This window comes from Cotesia glomerata, linkage group LG5, assembly GCF_020080835.1.
Source record: "Cotesia glomerata isolate CgM1 linkage group LG5, MPM_Cglom_v2.3, whole genome shotgun sequence".
Classification (NCBI taxonomy): domain Eukaryota; kingdom Metazoa; phylum Arthropoda; class Insecta; order Hymenoptera; family Braconidae; genus Cotesia; species Cotesia glomerata.
In genome coordinates this window covers 26,073,795-26,097,979 of record NC_058162.1, presented here as the reverse complement: position 1 = coordinate 26,097,979, position 24,185 = coordinate 26,073,795, and the positions used below count along the sequence as shown (strand labels likewise).

The window sequence follows — 24,185 nt, the reverse complement described above, 5'->3', positions numbered from 1 at the left end:
ATTAAAAAGTTATAAAGTGACTAAAAAGAAATTTTTTCTTAATCTATAAATATAATTTTTTATAATATCTAAAAATAAAAATTTATGACAAACAAAATTGACATACAAATTTAAAAAAATAAAAAATGCAATTTTTTTGGAACAATTAAATAAAATAAAAATAAAAAAATTATAAACTGACTAAAAATTAATTAAGCATATATGTTTAATATATTTTCAAAATATTTTGAACAAATAAATTATGTCAAAAAAAATATAAAAATTAAAAATACTTTTTTAAAAAAATTAGTGACTAAAAAAAAATTTTACTTAATCTAATTATAATTTTTCATCATATCTAAAAATATTTTTTTTATCTACCATAAACATGAGATAATTTCACAATACATTTTTTTGAAGTAGGTAAGGTAATTAAATAAATAAAAATAATTTGTTTCACACAAATATTTATAATAATAAAATTATTAAAAATAAGAAAAAAAATCTGAGCAATAACACTATGCAGTCTATAAAACATTATATATATATTAATAAATAAAAAAAAATAATAAATATATTAAATATAATCTAGCCTAACGTAGGCCATACTGTCGTAAGTACTAAAAATATTATATTAAAAATGAACATCCTCGTCATCGATAGATACAGGACTGCCAAACGCCCGTCTAGCAGCAACGCGTTCTTTATTCGTAGTTGAGTTACTTCTTCTATTATTGCCCTCGTGGCTTTTCGAGCGAATTGGAGAAGAAGTTATCCGCGGAAAAGGTGTCGTCGCGTTGACGGAATCTCCAGTATTGGGTGTCGAAAATAATCCCTCAGTCATCGGCCCGCTAAGTACAGAGTCTGGTGATGAATCTAAAGATTGAGAAAATACTATCGGGCCCAGGACGTCTTTGGAGGTTCTTCTTTCTTCAGGAACTGTCGACGTCTTGCGGAACGCTGACCTGCGCGGACTACATCAATAAATAATCCATCAATTTTTGCTAATAATTAATAATAGTAAGGTAAAAGCCCCAATTATTGACACTATTACAGACAAAGTTATGATTTGATTGTTTTTAGAGAATCAAATATCAATATCGTTGAATTTTGTTTGTGGTAATGTCTCAAATAATGTTTTTACTAATCAATTTCTTTTTTCAAAATGATATTCACTGATATTTACTAATTAATTTTGAATAATTTAATAGATTATCAGGATACACCAATTATTGGCAGGTTAAAAAACTGATTGATCTAATTATTGACATACCTTCGACCCAATTATTGACACCTATACTAAGCATGCCTACAATCATCTGCTTAGTCTTATTTATCCAAACTTATTATTAAGTAATCAATTTTATTAAAGTTTATTAATAATAATTTCCATAAATGATTAATTACTTTTAAAAATATAAAAATTTATTTTAAAATAATTTATTTAATCAGAAGAGTTCAAACTCTTACAGTTAATTTTTTAGATTAAAGTCAAAAAGGCGTCTTAGCGCTGTCGAATGGCTGTCAATATGAAATTCAACTTAAAAATTATCAACTAGTTATTGACACCCATTATTTAAATATTGTAGAGCTTACAATTAATTTCGATTATTCAATTTTATAAATTTTTCATATATCGTTAATTAAAAAAAAAAAAAAATGATATTATTAGATGAAGAAATGAATTTAAACTCGGCATTTAAAAAATTGCTTTTCTAATCAAAGTTGTTAAGAAAATAAACGTTCGTAAACTGGATTGATGAACTGGTGGTAACTTTATTTTTTTTTTAATAATTAATTTTTAAAATTTTGAACTGACAGTAATTTTTTAAAATTTTTTAATCAATTATAATTTGATAAAAATTTATATGATAGTTATTCTTATTACAGATGATTAAATAGATTTTAAAATAATTTAGGGTGTCAATATTTAAACCCTTGCCAATAATTGGCAGTTTTACCTTATTTACTAATTAATTTTAAATAATTAAATAAATTATCTGGATACAACAATAATTGGCAGGTTAAAAAACTGATTGATCTAATTATTGACATACCTTCGACCCAATTATTGACACCTATACTAAGCATGCCTACAATCATCTGCTTAGTCTTATTTATCCAAACTTATTATTAAGTAATCAATTTTATTAAAGTTTATTAATAATAATTTCCATAAATGATTAATTACTTTTAACAATATAAAATTTATTTTAAAATAATTTATTTAATCAGAAGAGTTCAAACTCTTACAGTTAATTTTTTAGATTAAAGTCAAAAAAAGGCGTCTTAGCGCTGTCGAATGGCTGTCAATATGAGATTCAACTTAAAAATTATCAACTAGTTATTGACACCCATTATTTAAATATTATAAAGCATACAATTAATTTCGATTATTCAATTTTATAAATTTTTCATATATCGTTAATTAAAAAAAAAAAATATGATATTATTAGATGAAGAAATGAATTTAAACTCGGCATTTAAAAAATTGCTTTTCTAATCAAAGTTGTTAAGAAAATAAACGTTCGTAAGCTGGTTTGATGAACTGGTGGTAACTTTATTTTTTTTTAATAATTAATATTTAATATCTAGAACAGACAGTAATTTTTTTCAATTTTTTAATTAATTAGAATTTAATAAAAATTTATATGATAGTTATTCTTATTACAGATGATTAAATAGATTTTAAAATAATTTAGGGTGTCAATATTTAAACCCTTGCCAATAATTGGAAGTTTTACCTTATTAACTAATTAATTTTAAATAATTAAATAAATTATCTGGATACACCAATTATTGGCAGGTTAAAAAACTGATTGATCTAATTATTGACATACCTTCGACCCAATTATTGACACCTATACTAAGCATGCCTACAATCATCTGCTTATTCTTATTTATCCAAACTTATTATTAAGTAATCAATTTTATTAAAGTTTATTAATAATAATTTCCATAAATGATTAATTACTTTTAAAAATATAAAAATTAATTTTAAAATAATTTATTTAATCAGAAGAGTTCAAACTCTTACAGTTAATTTTTTAGATTAAAGTCAAAAAAAGGCGTCTTAGCGCTGTCGAATGGCTGTCAATATGAGATTCAACTTAAAAATTATCAACTAGTTATTGACACCCATTATTTAAATATTATAAAGGATACAATTAATTTGGATTATTCAATTTTATAAATTTTTCATATATCGTTAATTAAAAAAAAAAAAAAATGATATTATTAGATGAAGAAATGAATTTAAACTCGGCATTTAAAAAATTGCTTTTCTAATCAAAGTTGTTAAGAAAATAAACGTTCGTAAGCTGGTTTGATGAACTGGTGGTAACTTTATTTTTTTTTTAATAATTACTATTTAATATTTTGAATTGACAGTAATTTTTTTCGATTTTTTAATTAATTAGAATTTAATAAAAATTTATATGATGGTTATTCTTATTACAGATGATTTAATATATTTTAAAATAATTTAGGGTGTCAATATTTAGACTCCTGTCAATAATTGGGTCTTTTACCTTATTAAGTGATCAATATTATTAAAGTTTATTAATAATAATTTCCATAAATGATTAATTACTTTTAAAAATATAAAAATTTATTTAAAAATAACTTATTGAATCAGAAGAGTTCAAACTCTTACAGTTAATTTTTTAGATTAAAAAAAAGGCGTCTTAGCGCTGTCGAATGGCTGTCAATATGAGATTCAACTTAAAAATTATCAACTAGTTATTGACACCCATTATTTAAATATTATAAAGGATACAATTAATTTGGATTATTCAATTTTATAAATTTTTCATATATCGTTAATTAAAAAAAAAAAAAAATGATATTATTAGATGAAGAAATGAATTTAAACTCGGCATTTAAAAAATTGCTTTTCTAATCAAAGTTGTTAAGAAAATAAACGTTCGTAAACTGGATTGATGAACTGGTGGTAACTTTATTTTTTTTTTAATAATTAATTTTTAAAATTTTGAACTGACAGTAATTTTTTAAAATTTTTTAATCAATTATAATTTGATAAAAATTTATATGATAGTTATTCTTATTACAGATGATTAAATATATTTAAAGATAATTTAGGGTGTCAATATTTAGACCCTCGTCAATAATTGGGGCTTTTACCTTAATTATTATGATAAAAAAATAATTAAATTGCTCACACTCACTGGCTGATCTCGATAGGCGATCCGTTTTGCTCGACATCCGTCGGGTTACCGTTATCCCAGGAGCTATAACGACGATGATTACTTTTATCTCTGTATGCGTCCGCAATATTGCTGAAGCTTCCATTTATCCGCTTGTCTAATTCTTTTAACACTTTTGTCGGCATCCCGTTGCTCTGCTTTGGAGAAACTGAATTTCTATTTACATTTGGGTCGGGTAAGTTTGGATTCGTCCAGACATTCGTTGCTCCAGGAAGATCGTCAGGTGAATTGTTTAACATCTCTGCTGAGAACGTCGGACGCGCTGGAATTATTGGAGATCGGCAACAAACTCTACTTAAAAAATAAATGTAAATTAATTTTTAGTTAGCAAGGTGGGTAAGGGAACCAAATATTGATGTAATCATTACTATTTTATTTTAAGTAAACTAGTAATTGAATTTTATAGTCAGTAAATTTTTATTTTATATTTTAAGATAAAATTTGTCTTTAGAATTTTTAAATTAAATTAGTCTTAGAAATTTTTGAAGAAAGTTTATCTTCAAATTTAGAAATAAAATTAATCTTGAAAATTTTTAAATAAAATTAATTTTAAAGAATTATAAAGAAAATTTGTCTTCAAAATTTTTAAATAATAATTTGGCTTCAGAATTTTGAAATACAATTAGTCTTAAAAATTAATAAACAAAAATTAATTTATGTTGGTCTACAGTATTAAAAAAATAAAAATGTATCTATAAATACATAATTAAGAAATGACCTTTTATCTTGTGAAATATTGACATTTTTAAAGATATAAGCTCATCCCGACATTACTCTCATCAAGACCTTTCATTTGAGTACCCACATCAATTTTTCATATATTTTATATATATGTATATATGAAAAATATATAAAAATGCAAGTGGGTACTCAAATAAAAGCTCTTGATGAGTATAACATCAGGATGAGCTTACATCCTTAAAATTATTAATAATTAAGAAATGACCTTGTATCTTGTGAACTATTGACATTTTTTAAGATATAAGCTCATCTCGACATTACACTCATTGAGACCTTTCATTTGAGTACCCACATCAATTTTTCATATATTTTATATATTTATATATTTCACAAATACCATATATATAAAATATATAAAAAATACCATGTGGGTACTTAAACGAAAAGTCTCGATGACTGGAACATCGAGATGAGTTTATATCTTAAAAAATGTAAATAATTAAGAAATTACCTTGTATCTTATGAAATATTGACTTTTTTAAAGATATAAGCTCATTCCGACATTACACTCATCGAGACCTTTCATTTGAGTACCCACATCAATTTTTCATATATTTATATATTTCAAAAATACCATATATATAAAATATATAGAAAATCCCATGTGGGTATTCAAATCAAAGGTCTCGATGAACGTAACATCACGATGAGCTTACTTCTTTAAAATTATCAATAATTAAGAAATGCTCTCGTATCTTATAAAATATTGACATTTTTTTAAATATAAGCTCATCCTGACATTACTCTCATCGAGACCTTTCATTTGAGTACTCACATCAATTTTTCATATATTTCATATATTTATATATTTCACAAATACCATATATATAAAATATATAAAAAATGCCATGTGGGTATTTAAATGAAAGGTCTCGATGAGTGTAACATCGAAATGAGCTTACATCTTTAAAATTATCAGTAATTAAGAAATAACCTTGTATCTTGTGAAATATTGACATTTTTAAAGATATAAGCTCACTATGACATTACACTCATTGAGACCTTTCATTTGAGTACCCACATCAATTTTTCATATATTTTATATATCTTATATATTTATATATATTAATATATGAAAAATATATCAAAAATGCATGTGGGTACTCAAATGAAAGCTCTTGATAAGTGTAACATCGGGATGAGCTTATATCTTTAAAAACGTCAATATTTAACAAAGTACAGAGCAATTTTACAAAATTCATTATTTAACAAAGCCAAATTTTATTTATTTCTACTTCACAAGTCACAGCAGTTACATAGTGACTGCAAAGTTGCTAGTTTTATCTTAACTCTTCAATATTTGGAGTCTTTACCCTAAGATAAATAAAAAATTAATATAAATATACTAACGAGTTAACATCTTCTAATTTTTTCAGCAGCCTTTCGTTCTCACGACAGACAAGCTCTTGGTCTCTTATCACCTGGTCCCGGGTGGCATAAAGCTCAGCATTTTCCCGCCTCAGAGCTTCGCTCTCGTCAATGTAAGCTCTTAATAACTGAGTTAACTCAGCTTGCTCAAGCTCTGCGAGTTTTTCAAGGTCTACTTGAGGCGGAGTGACAGTCCGCCTGTCTTCTCGCGATTGAATATAATATTTTTGACTGTAAAGCTCATCAGGACTTCGAGCGTCAAGATTTAATACTGATTTTAAATGATCGTTCTCCAATTGCAGGGCATTATTTTCTCGTTTTAAACTGAGGATCAATGCTTCTCTAGGGTCCATTACGATTATTGGTTTTGTGCGGATTCTCTTGGCTCGAGCTGCGTATCGAAGAGTGTTCAAAGTTTCACTTAAATTCGAACGTGCTGGAGATATACATGCGATCTAAAAAATTATTTATTAATTATTACAATATAATTAATTTATTTATTTATTCATTATATCATTATTTATTATTTAAATTTAATTACCATTAATGTTACTCCGTTCCCAGCTAGACTATCGGCTAACAGTTTTGTTAATTTACTATCACGATAAGGAATATGACCAGTCTTACGTTTCCCATCACTTAATGATGAAATACAGTAGCCTAATAAATTTATAAATATATAAATAAATCATAATATTTAGAAAAGTCAAACATTATTATTATTTAATTTTGCAAAAGTTACTACATAATTAAGAAATGACCTTGTATCTTGTAAACTATTTACATTTTCAAAGATATAAGCTCACCCTGACATTACACTCATCGAGACCTTTAATTTGAGTACCCACATCAATTTTTCATATTTATATATATTATATATATGTATATATGAAAAATATATCAAAAATGCATGTGGGTACTTGAATGAAAGGTCTTCATGAGTGTAACATCGAAATGAGTTTATATCTTTAAAAATATCAATAATTAAGAAATGACATTATATCTTGTCAATTATTGACATTTTTAAAGATATAAGCTCACCCTGATGTTACACTCATCGAGACCTTTCATTTGAGTACCCACATCAATTTTTCATATATTTTATATATTTATATATTTCACAAATACCATAGATATAAAATATATAAAAAATACCACGTGGGTACTCAAATAAAAGGTTTCGATGAGTATAACATGAAAATCAGTTTATATCTTAAAATATGTCAATAATTACGAAATTACCTTGTATCTTGTCAACTATTGACATTTTTAAAGATATAAGCTCACTCCGACATTACACTCATCGAGACCTTTTATTTGAGTACCCACATCAATTTTTGATATATTTCATATATTTATATATATTATATATATGTATACATCAAAAATATATCAAAAATGCATGTGGGTACTCAAATGAAAACTCTTGATGAGCGTAACGTCAGAATGAGCTTACATCTTTAAAATTATCAATAATTAAGAATTGACCTTGTTATCTATCTTGTAAACTATTGACATTTTTAAAGATATAAGCTCACCCTGATGTTACACTCATCGAGACCTTTAATTTGAGTACCCACATCAACTTTTCATATATTTCATATATTTATATATTTCACAAATACCATATATAAAAAATATATGAAAAATTGATGTGGGTACTTCAATGAAACGTCTCGATGAGTGTAACATCGAAATGAGTTTATATCTTGAAAAATATCAATAATTAAAAAATGACCTTGTATCTTGTCAACTATTGACATTTTTAAAGATATAAGCTCACTCCGACATTACACTCATCGAGACCTTTCATTTGAGTACCCATATCCATTTTTCATATATTTTTATATATTACATATATGTATATATTAAAAATATATGAAAAATGCATGTGGGTACTCAAATGAAAGCTCTTGATGAGTGTAACATCGGGATGAGCTTATATCTTTAAAAAGGTTAATAGTTAAGAAAGTACAGTGCAATTTAACAAAATTCATCATTTACTAAAGCAAAATTTTATTTATTTTATTTAATTAAAGTGACTGCAAGATTGCTTGTAAATATTTAAATAATAAATGACTACTTAAAATTTTTTTTAAAATAATATCTTAATATCTTACCTAAAACCATAAGACTTTTATTAATATTATTAGCTTCTTCAAGTGTTTTGCCTTCACTCTGAGTCTTCTTAGTCATTTCACTACCAGCTAAATCAACAAAATTTATTTTTCCTTGCTTTGAAATAAATACACCGTTCTCCATTTGTTGCTCAGATCTAATGTGTACCGTAAGAATAGTATGACTCCTACTTGAGTGTTCGTTCATATTGTGCGTACCAACTGCTCTATTTTTCATACCTTTTAAATTTAAATACACATTCAAATGCTAAGTACTGCTATATACTTACATACAATAATAATAATAATTATTTTTATTATTATAAATAAAGTTAATTATAAAATACCTTCTTCAAGAACACCAATTAAATCATCCAGCTCTTCACATTCAACAGTAAATAAATTTTCAACAAAAAATCCTCGAGTTTTTTTACTCCATCTTACTGCTAATGATTTTCGAGAATTTCCTGGATTAAGGAGGTCTATTATTTTTTCATTATAAATCTCGAGAAAGGAAGCCTTGATTATAAAATTAAAGTCACTTCGTTCTTGTAGAATTTTGAATAAATAAACGAAGGAACGAAGTATTAATCCATGATCTTCTGCATAATGATCCATGTTGTCAAACTATATAAAAAAAATTTAATTAATTAGATAAATCAATCTAAAAATTTAAGATCATTAAAAAGGTCAGAACCTGAATTAGTGCCTTTTAAATGTTTCGTTTCCTTTTCTAAAATAGTTCATTTATTATGACAACTTTCCGAAGTAGTTATAAATAGATTAGAATTTTGCGATAAACAAAAATTGTTTATTTATTTATTTTGTTTTGTACATGTCAATGTGGTTGGGTCAAAAATTAATTTATATAATTAAGAGACTAAGAAAAATTTTCAACGGGTATATATCTTTATCGTAAATTGGGTTTGATATTTTTTCAGCGTTAGTCATTTATGATTTAAATAATTGAGAGAGTAAGGAAAATTTTCCGACGAGCTTTTTATTATTTTTTAAGGATTTTTTGTAGTTTAATTTGGTATCATCAGAAAGGTCTTCATAAGAATTAGTGCCTAGGTTTTATATATTTTTTAGAAAATTTTTTATTTAAAGTTTTTGGAGGAGTTTTTAATAGTTTGTTGGTTCTATAAATTTGTTCCGTGACATTTGTCCATTAAATTATTAGTAATTGATCCTGTGATAGCACTATTATTTTTTAAATTTATTTAAAAAGTTCCCAGACTATGTATAGTGTCATAAATATCAAAAAATCATCAAGTCTAAATTTTCTTATTTACAATCCTTAATTTTCGGCAGTCACGTAGTGACTGCTTGCTAGTAAGACTTCAAAATTTTAATAAATTAATTTATATAATTAAGAGAATATTAATTAGTGAAATCGGTCCAGCCGTTCACGCGTGATGGTGTGACCAAGGGAAATAGGGATTCATTTTTATATATAGATTACTATATTACTATCTTATATATTAAGAGATTGTTGATAATAAAATATATTTTTGTTAATATGTACTCGTTCTATGCACAGGTGCTATACGCACCTCTATAGAATTTTTTTTGTAACGAGATTAATAAATAAATAAAATAAATAAATGGTAAGCCTCTGACAAGAGTTGATAATTGTAAATATCTAGGGATATATTTTGATAAGCACTTGAAGTGGGATAAACATGCCTATGAATTATCTAAGAAGCTTAACTATTTCACTTTCCTCTTTTACAAGCTTAGCCAGGTACTTAATTCTTCTATTTTAAAAACTATTTATCATGGACTGTTTGAAAGCATAATAAACTATGGCATTGTTACATGGGGAGGAGCCTATAACAATTCAATTAAACCTGTCTTCAATATAAAATAATTAAAAAGCTATGGATAAATAATTACAACAATATCCCCTTGACGATAAGAGACTCATTTATAATAAATACATTAACTTACTACTATCAAGAATGTAAAAGCCTATTCTATGAAAAATGTACAAATACAAGATCTAAGTTACTAGTTCTACCAAAAATAAACAAAACTATTAGTACACAGAATGCTTATTATGTAGTAATTAAATATTATAACAAACTCCCTGCTGATATGAAAACTATACACAGAAAAAAAGATTTCTTGACTGGAGAATAAAATTCTTGGCTCAAGTAAATTTCCGGGTACCCGAAGGAAGACCGAAGTTGTCTTGGCCGAAGTCAAAATTTTTCTTGAAATTCTATTTTTGGTGGAAGTAATTTTTCTTAATTCAAATTATCATAAATACTTGATACAATAAATTTTTATATTGGATCAAGATTTTTAGATACTTTAGGGAAGCAGCGCCACCTACTTCAGCTGAGAATAGTATATTACACCCCTTGGGAAGGAAAATAGGAAAAGCCTCAGATCACATGTAATTGTTGGCCGAGGCGAAGCCGAGGTCAACAAACATGTGATCTGAGGTTTTCTTTTTTACTTCCCAAGGGCTGTATAATATTTTTTTTTGCTCGACGGGCAGAAAGCGTCAACTTTCGGCCCGCTGCGCTAAGCGAAGTTGCCGCTTTCTGCCTTCGTCAAGCAAAAAAATAGTATACACTCCACGGGAAGTAAATAAGAAAGCCTCAGATCACATGTTTGTCAACCTCGGCTTCGCCTCGGCCGACAATTACATGTGATCTGAGACATTTCTTACTTTACTTCCCTAGGTGTGTAATATACTATTTGTCCGAGGAAGGAGGAAAGCGGCAACTTTGTTTAGCGCAGTGAGACCAAAGTTGCCACTTTCCGCCCAGAGGGCAAAAAAAAAATTTTCTCACCTTGAGAAAATTTTTCTCTTGAATATTTGATACCCATTTTAGATTATTTTAGCACGCAATTATACATATTGAATGAAAGAAAATAGTTCAATATTATTTGATCTTCCCATTTGACATATTCGTCAATAAAAATATTAATGAAAATTTATTATCGAGATATTTAATTTTTTGGAGCAAGAGAAAAAGTTTCTCAAGATAAGAAAATTTACTTCTGTCAAGAACTTAATTTTTTGGAGCAAGAGAAAAATTTTCTCAAAACAAGAAAATTTTCTTGATTTAAATAAATTGTCTTGGATCAAGATACGTATTTCTTGAAGCAAGAGAATTAATTTTGTTGGAATAAGTGAAATTTCTTGTCAAAAAAAAAATTTTTTTTCGCCCAAGAAAATAATTAGCAAGAAAAATATTTTCTTGGTTCAAGTGAACCATTCTTTCTGTGTAGACTGTAGTAAAAAATTGTTAAAAAAAAAGTTTTTACTGAATAAGAAACCTTAATGGTTAACATGCTTAAAAAATGTAATGGAAAATGCGAGTATTTGGTGGATATTTCTTTTTCTGATAATTATTTATAATTTTGTATTTCTTTCTCTATAAATTTATTACTTTTTATACTTATTATCTCTTTGCACTGTATTATCGACAAAAATTTTGTAAAAAGTATAATATACATATTATGTATTATAAAATTGTTATTTTTGTACTGGTTCTATACACAGGTGTCTTTACACCTCGATAGAATTCCTTATCAGATAAATGAATAAATAAATAAATAAATAAAATAAATAGTAAATAATAACTTACCAAACCCGGTGGACCAGTAAGTGTATGAGTTTTTCCACTACCAGTCTGTCCATAGCAAAAAACAGTACAACTAAACCCCTCGATAGTCATATCGATCAATTTTTTAATCCCCGAATACTGCAAAAGATCATCTTGGCTAGCAGCGGGTTCAAAAACGACATTGTAAGAAAACAATTTAGTTTTTTTATCAGTTGAATTAGGCAATGTGTCGCATTCAATTTGTCCATCGCCTGGAAAATGGACTGAGAACTGTTCACCGGCTTTTCGTTCTTTATTATTCAAAGGTCTTACTCTCACGACTACATTGATGTTATCTTCTGGTAAAAGGTGTTTCGAGGCAATTACTTTTTTATCTCCATCAGTGAGCCTTTCAATGCTTCCAGATCTGCAAACAATTAAAAAATAATTTTTCCTCTTTAAAAATAAAAAGCGGCACTTAAATAGATAAGGTACAAGCCCTAATTATTGACAGGGGTCTAAATATAGACACCCTAAATTATTTTTAAATATATTTAATCATCTGTAATAAGAATAACTATCATATGAATTTTTATTAAATTCTAATTAATTAAAAAATTGAAAAAAATTACTGTCAGTTCTAAATATTAAATATTAATTATTAAAAAAAAAATAAAGTTACCACCAATTGATCAAACCAGCTTACGAACGTTTATTTTCTTAACAACTTTGATTAGAAAAGCATTTTTTTTTAAATGCCGAGTTTAAATTCATTTCTTCGTCTAATAATATCATCTTTTTTTTTTTAATTAACAATATATGAAAAATTTATGAAATTTAATAATCGAAATTAATTGTATGCTTTATAATATTTAAATAATGGGTGTCAATAACTAGTTGATAATTTTTAAGTTGAATCTCATATTGACAGCCATTCGACAGCGCTAAGACGCTTTTTTTTTACTTTAATCTAAAAAATTAACTGTAAGATTTTGAACTGTTCTGATTAAATAAATTATTTTAAAATTAATTTTTATATTTTTGAAAGTAATTAATCATTTATGGAAATTATTATTAATAAAATTGATTACTTAATAATAAGTTTGGATAAATAAAAATAAGCAGATGATTGTAGGCATGCTTAGTATAGGTGTCAATAATTGGGTCGAAGGTATGTCAATAATTAGATCAATCAGTTTTTTAACCTGCCAATTATTGTTGTATCCAGATAATTTATTTAATTATTTAAAATTAATTAGTAAATAAGGTAAAACTTCCAATTATTGGCAAGGGTTTAAATATTGACACCCTAAATTATTTTTAAATATATTTAATCATCTGTAATAAGAATAACTATCATATAAATTTTTACTAAATTCTAATTAATTAAAAAATTGAAAAAAATTACTGTCAGTTCTAAATATTAAATATTAATTATTAAAAAAGAATAAAGTTACCACCAGTTGATCAAACCAGCTTACGAACGTTTATTTTCTTAACAACTTTTATTAGAAAAGCAATTTTTTAAATGCCGAGTTTAAATTCATTTCTTCGTCTAATAATATCATCTTTTTTTTTTTAATTAAAAATATATGAAAAATTTATGAAATTGAATAATCGAAATTAATTGTATGCTTTATAATATTTAAATAATGGGTGTCAATAACTACTTGATAATTTTTGAGTTGAATCTCATATTGACAGCCATTCGACAGCGCTAAGACGCTTTTTTTTTTACTTTAATCTAAAAAATTAACTGTAAGAGTTTGAACTGTTCTGATTAAATAAATTATTTTAAAATTAATTTTTATATTTTTGAAAGTAATTAATCATTTATGGAAATTATTATTAATAAAATTGATTACTTAATAATAAGTTTGGATAAATAAAAATAAGCAGATGATTGTAGGCATGCTTAGTATAAGGTGTCAATAATTGGGGTGAAGGTATGTCAATAATTAGATCAATCAGTTTTTTAACCTGCCAATAATTGGTGAATCCGGATAATTTATTTAATTATTTAAAATTAATTAGTAAATAAGGTAAAACCTCCAATTATTGACAAGGGTTTAAATATTGACACCCTAAATTATTTTTAAATATATTTAATCATCTGTAATAAGAATAACTATCATATAAATTTTTATTAAATTCTAATTAATTAAAAAATTGAAAAAAATTACTGTCAGTTCTAAATTAAAAATATATGAAAAATTTATGAAATTGAATAATCCAAATTAATTGTATGCTTTATAATATTTAAATAATGGGTGTCAATAACTACTTGATAATTTTTAAGTTGAATCTCATATTGACAGCCATTCGACAGCGCTAAGACGCCTTTGTTTGACTTTAATCTAAAAAATTAACTGTAAGAGTTTGAACTCTTCTGATTAAATAAATTATTTTAAAATAACTTTTTATATTTTCGAAAGTAATTAATCATTTATGGAAATTATTATTAATAAACTTTAATAAAATTGATTACTTAATAATAAGTTTGGATAAATAAGAATATGCAGATGATTGTAGGCATGCTTAGTATAGGTGTCGTAATTGGGGTGAAGGTATGTCAATAATTAGATCAATCAGTTTTTTAACCTGACAATAATTGGTGTATCCGGATAATCTATCGCATCTCTGATGCAGTGAATCGTTTTTGTCAATTAGAAGCTTCACTCGATCCGTTTGATTGTCCTCATGGATATATAACAGCATTACTTGGCAAATTAGTAATTAAGTGGAGTTGATGATGTGCAATTGTGTATTGGTAATAAGGAGTATTGTTATTTTATAAGGAGTATTGCTATTCTGTTTTATACTTTTTTTTTTTTTTTTTTTTTTTTTTTTTTTTTTGTTTTTTCTTTCTTTCTTTCTTTTTGATTATTATTGTGAATGAATTGCAATAGCTAACTTATCGCTAGAGCATTCACTTAGTATTTTAGTATTTCAAAGTTTATATGTGAAATCACTATGCTAGTTATAAGTCATCTTGTCATACATCAAAAACTATCTTTGTATACTAACTACTGTACTATTAACCCTGTTAATGGCCTAGGCTGTTGGGTTTGTTTATTAAATAAATAAATAAATAAATAAATAAATAATCTATTTAATTATTCAAAATTAATTAGTAAATATCTGTGATTATCATTTTTAAAAATTTGTTTAGTAAAAACGTTACTTGAGACATTACCACAAACAAAATTCAACGATATTGATATTTGATTAAAAAAAAAATCAAATTATAACTTTGTCTTTTATACTGTCAATAATTGGGACTTTTACCTTTATATAAGTACAAAAAAATGTCTACATCTAGCAATAAAAATAATAAATTAGCGAGTTGAAGGTTGTTGGAGTCATTGACCGTTATTCAAAGACTTCTTTTCATGTATTACAGCACAACAAGACCATTAAAATCGATAAATAACATATGCGTCCTTCTATTCCTTCATATTTCAATACAGATATTTTTATACTATGTCATCATATTTCTATTATGACTCTATAATTATCATCATTTATTTAAGCACTCCCAACTCAATTTAAATTTTTATTTAAAGCTTACTCTCAGCTTTATTCTTTTAGCGCTCAAAAAAATTAAAAAGTTATTTTTGGAGAGCAGCTTAAAGTTATTTTAAGTCACGCTACATTACTATTTAAGCTTCTGTAATAAAACTACTTAATTATAGAGCTATCATTACACTTATTCATTATAATTAGATTAATTACAATTATTCATTAGTTTGACTAATTATTTAGCAATTAATCACGCGATAAATATTATCTATAATTATTTGAATGATATTTGTAATAAGAAAATAATACAAAGTAGTTTAAAAATCACAGATTGGCTTGATAAGAGCTAGTAGTGTGTATTCTATTAAATATTTATATTTAAATCCAGCTCACGGAAAGTCTATTGACATCAGGAAGAAATAAAAACGATGGAGTTATCGCGTGCGTTTACTTATTGATGATTTCTTAAAGCGAGTAATCTAACGATCGACCTTCATTCGTTATTTATTCTACTCCAATGATTGACTAGCAATATCGATTATTTATTGGTTTATTATTTATTAAACTTCTTGGATTTTAGAATGTTTTTTTCTTGACGGAAAATTATTTTTTATAAGTATTTAATTTTGAGAAATATGTTTTTTTAATTAGTAAAATTTTAAATAATAATTTGTCTTCAAAATTTTTAAATAAAAATTATCAAATAAAAATTTTTAAATAGTTTGTCTTTAAAATTTTTCTTCAAAATTTTTAAATAAAATTTGTCTTTAAAATTTGAAAATAGAATTTGTTTTTAAAATTTAAAAATAAAATTTGTTTTTAAATAAAATTATCAAATAATAATTTTTCTTTAAAATTTTAAAATAAAATTTATTTTTAAAATTATCAAATAAAAATTTGACTTCAAAATTTTTAAATTAAATTTGTCTAAAATTTTAAAATAAAATTTGTCTTCAAAATTTTAAAATAAAATTTTTCTTCAAAATTTAAAAATAAATTTTTCTTCAAAATTTGAAAATAAAATTTGTTTTTAAATAAAACTATTAAATAAAAATTTTTCTTCAAAATTTGTAAATTAAATTTGTCTTTAAAATTTTTCTTCAAAATATAAAAATAAAATTTGTCTCTAAAATTTTAAAATAAAATTTATTTTAAAATTATCAAATAAAAATTTGACTTCAAAATTTTTAAATTAAATTTGTCTAAAATTTTAAAATAAAATTTGTCTTCAAAATTTTAAAATAAAATTTTTCTTCAAAATTTAAAAATAAATTTTTCTTCAAAATTTGAAAATAAAATTTGTTTTTAAATAAAACTATTAAATAAAAATTTTTCTTCAAAATTTGTAAATTAAATTTGTCTTTAAAATTTTTCTTCAAAATATAAAAATAAAATTTGTCTCTAAAATTTTAAAATAAAATTTTTCTTCAAAATTTAAAAATAAATTTTTCTTCAAAATTTGAAAATAAAATTTGTTTTTAAATAAAACTATTAAATAAAAATTTTTCTTCAAAATTTGTAAATTAAATTTGTCTTTAAAATTTTTCTTCAAAATATAAAAATAAAATTTGTCTCTAAAATTTTAAAATAAAATTTATTTTTAAAATTATCAAATAAAAATTTGACTTCAAAATTTTTAAATTAAATTTGTCTAAAATTTTAAAATAAAATTTGTCTTCAAAATTTTAAAATAAAATTTTTCTTCAAAATTTAAAAATAAATTTTTCTTCAAAATTTGAAAATAAAATTTGTTTTAAATAAAACTATTAAATAAAAATTTTTCTTCAAAATTTGTAAATTAAATTTGTCTTTAAAATTTTTCTTCAAAATATAAAAATAAAATTTGTCTCTAAAATTTTAAAATAAAATTTTTCTTCAAAATTTAAAAATAAATTTTTCTTCAAAATTTGAAAATAAAATTTGTTTTTAAATAAAACTATTAAATAAAAATTTTTCTTCAAAATTTTTAAATTAAATTTGTCTTTAAAATTTTTCTTCAAAATTTAAAAATAAAATTGGTCTCTAAAATTTTAAAATAAAATTTATTTTTAAAATTATCAAATAAAAATTTTTCTTCATAATTTTTGAATAAAATTAGTCTAAAATTTTAAACTAAAATTAATCCTAAAAATTTTAATTATTAATTATTAAAGCCCAAAATTTTTATAATTTTTAAAATTAAAATAAAAAAAAAATTTTTATAATTTAAAAAAAAAACATTTTTTTTCTAACAATTCCTGACTTATTTTTTCCTAAAATAATTCATTAATAAAAATAATAAAATTAATTCATTAACGAGCCATAACAATAAATAATAAATATATTGTACATTTAATATTTACTTAGTTAATACAATTTTTTTCCTGTGCACTGGGGTAACATGACAGGTGTGACGTCCACTGCAACTGCTTATCTAAATATTGGTATAAGCTTATTTTAGTTCGATAAAAAGATAATGCACATGACCGTTACCCGACGGCAGATAATTTAATCGTTAACAATATTTAAAATAAAAAATTAAAAGTTTTACTCTCAAGGGTAGCTTGAAATAAACTACCCGCAGGTTTAATTTTGATAATTAATTAACAATTTAAATGAGTTAGCCTTCACTATTTCTAAATAATTATCATAGCCCGCTTATTTGTAATTATATTATCAGCTAATAAAAAACTTTCGCAAATTGCTATCTCAATCAATTCCAGTATGAGTTAAAATAAAATAAATGGTTGTAAAAAAAAATTCCAAGTAATTCCCACATGAATTTTTTTCCTCGTCACCGATAATCGTCGACTTCTATGAGCATGAGACGGAAATTGTTGAACACGTGCGATTATTATCGCGAAAGTACACAGAGTCACGCTGGCATTTTCGCGTTACTTATCATCAGGATTGTAGAGTTTTAAATTTATATAAAACAATAATTAATTATATAAAAAATAATTAATTTGGATTCATTTAAACCAGCAACCTTGCAGTCACTATGTGACTGTCGTGACTTGTGAACTATAAATAAATAAAATTTTGCTTTATTAAATATAATGACTTTCGTTAAAATGCACTGTACTTTCTTAAATATTGAACTTAATAAAAATATAAGCTCATCCCGATGTTGCACTCATTAAGAGCTTTCATTTGAGTACCCACATGCATTTTTTATATATTTATCATATATTTAAATATATAATATATATAAATATATAAAATATATGAAAAATTGATGTGGGTACTCAAATAAAAGGTCTCGATGAGTGTAACATCAAAATGAGCTTAGATCTTTAAAAATGTCAATAGTTGCCAAAATACAAGGTCATTTTTTAAATATTGATAATTTTAAAGATATAAGCTCATCACAATGTTACACTCATCTAGAGCTTTTATTTGAGTACCCACTTGCATTTTTGATATATTTTTCATATATACATATATATAATATATATAAATATATAAAATATATGGAAAAATGATGTGGGTACTCAAATAAAAGGTCTCGATAAGAGTAACGGCAGAATGAGCTTATATTTTTAAAAATGTCAGTAGTTCACAAGATACAAGGTCATTTCTTAATTATTGATATTTTTCAAGATATAAACTCATTTTTAAGTTATACTCATCAAAAGCTGTCATTTGAGTACCCACTTGCATTTTTATATATTTTTTATATATACGTATATATAATATATATAAATATATGAAATATATGAAAAAATGATATGGGTACTCAAATGAAAGGTCTCGCTGAATGTAACATTAGAATGAGCTTATATCTTTAAAAATGTCAATAGTTTACAAGATACAAGGTCATTTCTTAATTATTAATATTTTTAATGATATAAGCTCATCTCGATGTTACGCACATCGAGAGCTTCCATTTGAGTACCCACATGTATTTTTTATATATTTTTCATATATACATATATATAATATATATAAATATATAAAATATATGGAAAAATGATGTGGGTACTCAAATGAAAGGTCTCGATGAGTGTAATATCAGAATGAGCTTATATGTTTAAAAATTTCAATAGTTCACAAGATACAAGGTCATTTCTTAATTATTGATATTTTTCAAGATATAAACTCATTTTTAAGTTATACTCATCAAGAGCTTTCATTTGAGTACCCACATGCATTTTTGATATATTTATCATATATTTAAATATATAATATATATAAATATATAAAATATATGAAAAATTGATGTGGGTACTCAAATGAAAGGTTTCGATGAGTGTAACATCGGAATGAGCTTATATCTTTAAAAATATCAATAGTTCACGAGATACAAGGTCATTTCTTAGTTATGTATATAAAATTTTGCTTATTTTCTTAATAATAATAAATTACGCTGTATAAAAATCAATATCATAACAATAACAATGAAGTTAAAGTTCAAAAAAGTTAAAATAATAAAAAGTAAATTAACAACTCTACATTAACTTACTTATATTAAATGTCATTAGTACGTCACAGTACATACCTAGTAATGATAGTAAAGTGCTTTCACACAAATTCATAATATCATTAATGTCATATACATCAACAAAAACATACATCGATGCACTAAAGAAGAATAATATAAGTATTTCGATATCGATTGCTACGTCGACACGAACATACAAGGTCTTACGACTAACAATCGATATTTTAAGCATGTAATAAAACATTACTACACCCCTGTGACATCAAGCTATCTCTTTTATTCATTTCTCAATGTCTGTGTCCGTCAAAGGCTTAAACTCTCCGGGAATCTACAAAAGCTTTGAAGAGTAATTGTCCAAGAATTTTTTCCAAGTAAACATAAAATAAATATAAATGTATGGATACATAGATATATTTTATATTAACTCTGGTCATGATGACAACGTTTGATCTATGTCCTAGATCTAAATGTAGACAAACGCATTGTCATTTTTCCCCTTCCCCCTTTTTTTTTTACTCGAGTCAATAACTCCAGCGATTACACGCGATAAATTTTGCTTTTAAAAAACAAATCTTATCAATTTAAAATCAAAATAATTTTAAAATTAGTTATTATTTATTTTTAAATTAATGACTAAAATTAAAACAATAAAAAAAAAAAAATCTAGAAAATTATTTTTAAAAAAATTGCATTTATAATTTAAAAAAAATTATTAATTTCAGTATTATTTTTTTTTTAATTAAAATAAATAATTTTAAAATTAGTTATCATTTATTTTAAATTTAAAATTAATGACACTGAAATTAAAACAATTTTTTCTTTATAAAAAAATTATTTAGAAAAAATTGCATTTATAATAAAAAAAAATTATTTATTTTATAATTAAAATAAATAATTAATAACTAATTTTAAAATTATTTATTAATTTTAATTTTCAAAATTAATGACACTGTAATTAAAACAATTTTTTTTTATAAAAAAATTATTTAGAAAAAATTGCATTTATAATAAAAAAAATTATTTTTTTATTGTTAAAAAAAATAATTAATTAGTTAAAATAAATAAATAACTAATTTCAAAATTAGTTATTATTGATTTTAATTTTAAAATTAATGACACTGAAATTAAAACAATTTATTTTTTTAAAGAAAAATAATCTAAAAAATTATTTAAAAAAAATTGCATTTATAATAAAAAAAAAATTATTTATTTTATAATCAAAAAAAATAATTAATAACTAATTTTAAAATTAGTTATTATTAATTTTAATTTTAAAATTAATGACCTGAAATTAAAACAATTTTTTTTTTATCGAAAAATAATCTAAAAAATTGCATTTACAAATAAAAAAAAATTATTTATTCTATAATTAAAATAAATAATTAATAACTAATTTTAAAGTTAGTTATTATTTATTTAAAAATTAATGACACTGAAATTAGAACAATTTTTTTTACAGAAAAATAAATTATAAAATTATTTTTAAAAATTGCATTTATAATTTTTAAAAAAATTTTAATTTGTTTATTAAAAAAAAAATTATTAAAATAAAAAATACTTACTCAGATTTACGCAAGCCCAGCGACCTGACGGACTTTTTAGATCCAACAGAAGACGCCTTAGCAGGGCTGCTCCCTCGTGAGCCAGTAGACCTGCTGCCAGGACTGTTTCCACGTGATTTTCGTGGCAAATCTTTCGACGTAGGAGATGGGTTCTTTAATTGCCGCGTTGGCGAGCCATTTAATTGATGCTGATTGTTGCTAATGCGATTACCGCGGCGTTGCGGTGATGGACTTTTTAACAGCACCATCCGTCACTTTATTTCCGACACTAATAAGTAAATAAATTAATTAAAATAATTATTATAAATATAAAATAAATAAAAATATTACTTACTTTGTAAAATAAATACCTCGCATTTAAAAATTAATTTCAGCAGGAGTACAGACTGCCCGCAAGTACTGTCCACTAGCAACTACCCGAGGGGTTACGTTGGTGCGGTGGACTTGACCCTCGTATACATTTACCCTCTCTATCCTTGACTCATCGTGTTCTAGGTAAATAGAAAACAAAACAGAACACAATTTACCGATACAGATAACGATAATAGGCTATTTGTCTAGATTCTAGACAAGCTGGTAGACATTAAATTCAATAATTACTTTTTTTACTCGGAGGATATTTAGCTGATTAGTTTAATTATGCAATTAAGGGCTTAGTATTTATGACATTAAATTTAGCTGTCACTTGATAATGTTTTTTTACAAACAAATTTGTTTTAAAAATTTTGAAATGTCATTTTTTTGTGATAATTTATTTGTTACAGAAATTATTAAATACCTGCTAAAATTGTTTTATTAATTTTAACTAGTAATTTTGCAGTCACTACGTGACTGCCGTGACTCATCAGCTGTATATAAATAAAATTTTGCCTTATTAAATAATGACTTTTATTTAATTGTACTGTACTTTTTTAAATATTGACGTTTTTAAAGATATAAGCTCACCCTGATGTTACACTCATCAAGAGCTTTCATTTGAGTACCCACATGCATTTTTCATATATTTTTCATAAGTGCATATCTATAATATATATAAATATATGAAATATATGAAAAATTAATGTGGGTACTCAAATGAAAGGTCTCAATGAGTGTAATGTCGGGATGAGCTTATATCTTTAAAAATTTCAATAGTTCACAAGATACAAGGTCATTTCTTAATTATTGACATTTTTTAAGACATAAGCTCATCCTTACTTTACACTCATCGAGATCTTTCATTTGAGTACCCACATGCATTTTTCATATATTTTTCATATATACATATATATAATATATATAAATATATAAATATATGAAAAATTGATGTGGGTACTCAAATGAAAGGTCTCAATGAGTGTAATGTCGGGATGAGCTTATATCTTTAAAAATGTCAATAGTTCACAAGATACAAGGTCATATCTTAATTATTAATAATTTTAAGGATGTAAGCTCATCCTGATGTTATACTCATCAAGAGCTTTTATTTGAGTACCCACTTGCATTTTTATATATTTTTCATATATACATATATATAAAATATCTAAATATATGAAAAATTGATGTGGGTACTCAAATGAAAGGTCTTGATGAGTATAATGTCGGAATGAGCTTATATATTTAAAAATGTCAATAGTTCACAAGATACAAGGTCATTTCTTAATTATTGACATTTTTTAAGAAATAAGCTCATCCTTACTTTACTCTCATCGAGATCTTTCATTTGAGTACCCACATGCATTTTTCATATATTTTTCATATATACATATATATAATATATATAAATATATAAAATATATAAAAAAATTGATGTGGGTACTCAAATGAAAGGTCTCGATGAGTGTAACATCAGAATGAGCTTATATCTTTAAAAATTTCAATAAGTTACAAGATACGAAGTCATTTCTTAATTATTGACAATTTTAAAAATATAAGCTCATCCTAATGTTACACTCATTAAGAGCTTTCATTTGAATATTCACATGCATTTTTGATATATTTTTCATATACACATATATATAATATATATAAATATATAAAATATATGAAAAATTGATGTGGGTACTCAAATGAAAGGTCTCAATGAGCGTAACATCATAATGAGCTTATATCTTTGAAAAAGTCAATAGTTCACAAGATACAAGTTCATTTCTTAATTATTAATAATTTTAAGGATGTAAGCTCATTAAAAAATTGTATTTTTAATTTTTTAAAATTTCTCCATATCAATTTTTTTTTATCATAATTTATTTGTTAAAAAAATTATTTAATTTATTAAATACCTACTAAATTAATTTTCATTAATTTTAATGACATTAAATTTAGCTTTTATTTAATAATTTTTTAATTTTTTTTAACAAAAAAAATTATTTTAAAAAAATTGTCATAATTTGTTAAAAAAAAAATTCTTAAAATTCTCAAATATCTGCTAAATTAATTTTCATGCAATATTTATTAACTGTAAGAATTTCTAATTAATGCTGAATAAAAGTGAAAAGCCGAAAGGGATAATGAGGGCACTCTTAAATGGTACCACTTAATAATGTTTTGATGCATCGCTTCTCTGTCTTTATTTTCCCAACACACTCCACACTCGACCCTCTACACCATGAATCCTCTTTCTTCTTTCTGTTCCTCACAATGACTAAACTGGTGTACATTCATATTAACATCCGTAAGAGCGTATGGGTTAATATAAATGT

The 24,185-nt window shown here is 24.2% G+C and overlaps 1 protein-coding gene and 1 long non-coding RNA gene across 4 annotated transcripts; both read right to left on the bottom strand.

Annotated features, from left to right (window-relative positions):
• Positions 1-434: 434 nt before the first annotated feature.
• Positions 435-24,104, bottom strand: LOC123264563 (kinesin-like protein KIF12). 3 transcript variants are annotated; one of them, XM_044727869.1, is made up of 10 exons: positions 24,017-24,104; positions 21,839-21,995; positions 21,505-21,772; positions 12,040-12,424; positions 8,779-9,058; positions 8,435-8,671; positions 6,856-6,974; positions 6,297-6,769; positions 4,167-4,499; positions 435-953 (listed from the first exon to the last, which is right to left on the bottom strand). In XM_044727869.1, the coding sequence occupies exons 3-10, from the start codon at positions 21,750-21,752 to the stop codon at positions 614-616; spliced, it is 2,415 nt and encodes an 804-aa protein (XP_044583804.1). In that variant the 5' UTR covers positions 21,753-21,772; positions 21,839-21,995; positions 24,017-24,104; the 3' UTR covers positions 435-613. The 3 variants fall into 3 exon arrangements, with proteins under 3 accessions (XP_044583804.1, XP_044583805.1, XP_044583806.1); XM_044727871.1 differs by having other exon boundaries at positions 616-953; positions 4,161-4,499; XM_044727870.1 differs by lacking the exon at positions 24,017-24,104 and having other exon boundaries at positions 4,167-4,496.
• LOC123264565 lies at positions 12,613-19,769 on the bottom strand. The gene is made up of 3 exons (XR_006509372.1): positions 19,758-19,769; positions 13,471-13,473; positions 12,613-12,716 (listed from the first exon to the last, which is right to left on the bottom strand). It is a non-coding gene; the product is annotated as an uncharacterized LOC123264565 (long non-coding RNA).
• Positions 24,105-24,185: the final 81 nt, after the last annotated feature.

Bases quoted from the DNA above. Each gene is read 5' to 3' on its own strand.
- LOC123264563 (XM_044727869.1), bottom strand. From the start codon at position 21,752: ATGGTGCTGTTAAAAAGTCCATCACCGCAACGCCGCGGTAATCGCATT. The intron at 12,425-21,504 runs GTAAGTATTTTT...AATTGTTTGCAG, and splicing joins CTGGGCTTGCGTAAATCTGA to ATCTGGAAGCATTGAAAGGC. The intron at 8,672-8,778 runs GTATTTTATAAT...TAAATTTAAAAG, and splicing joins AATTGGTGTTCTTGAAGAAG to GTATGAAAAATAGAGCAGTT.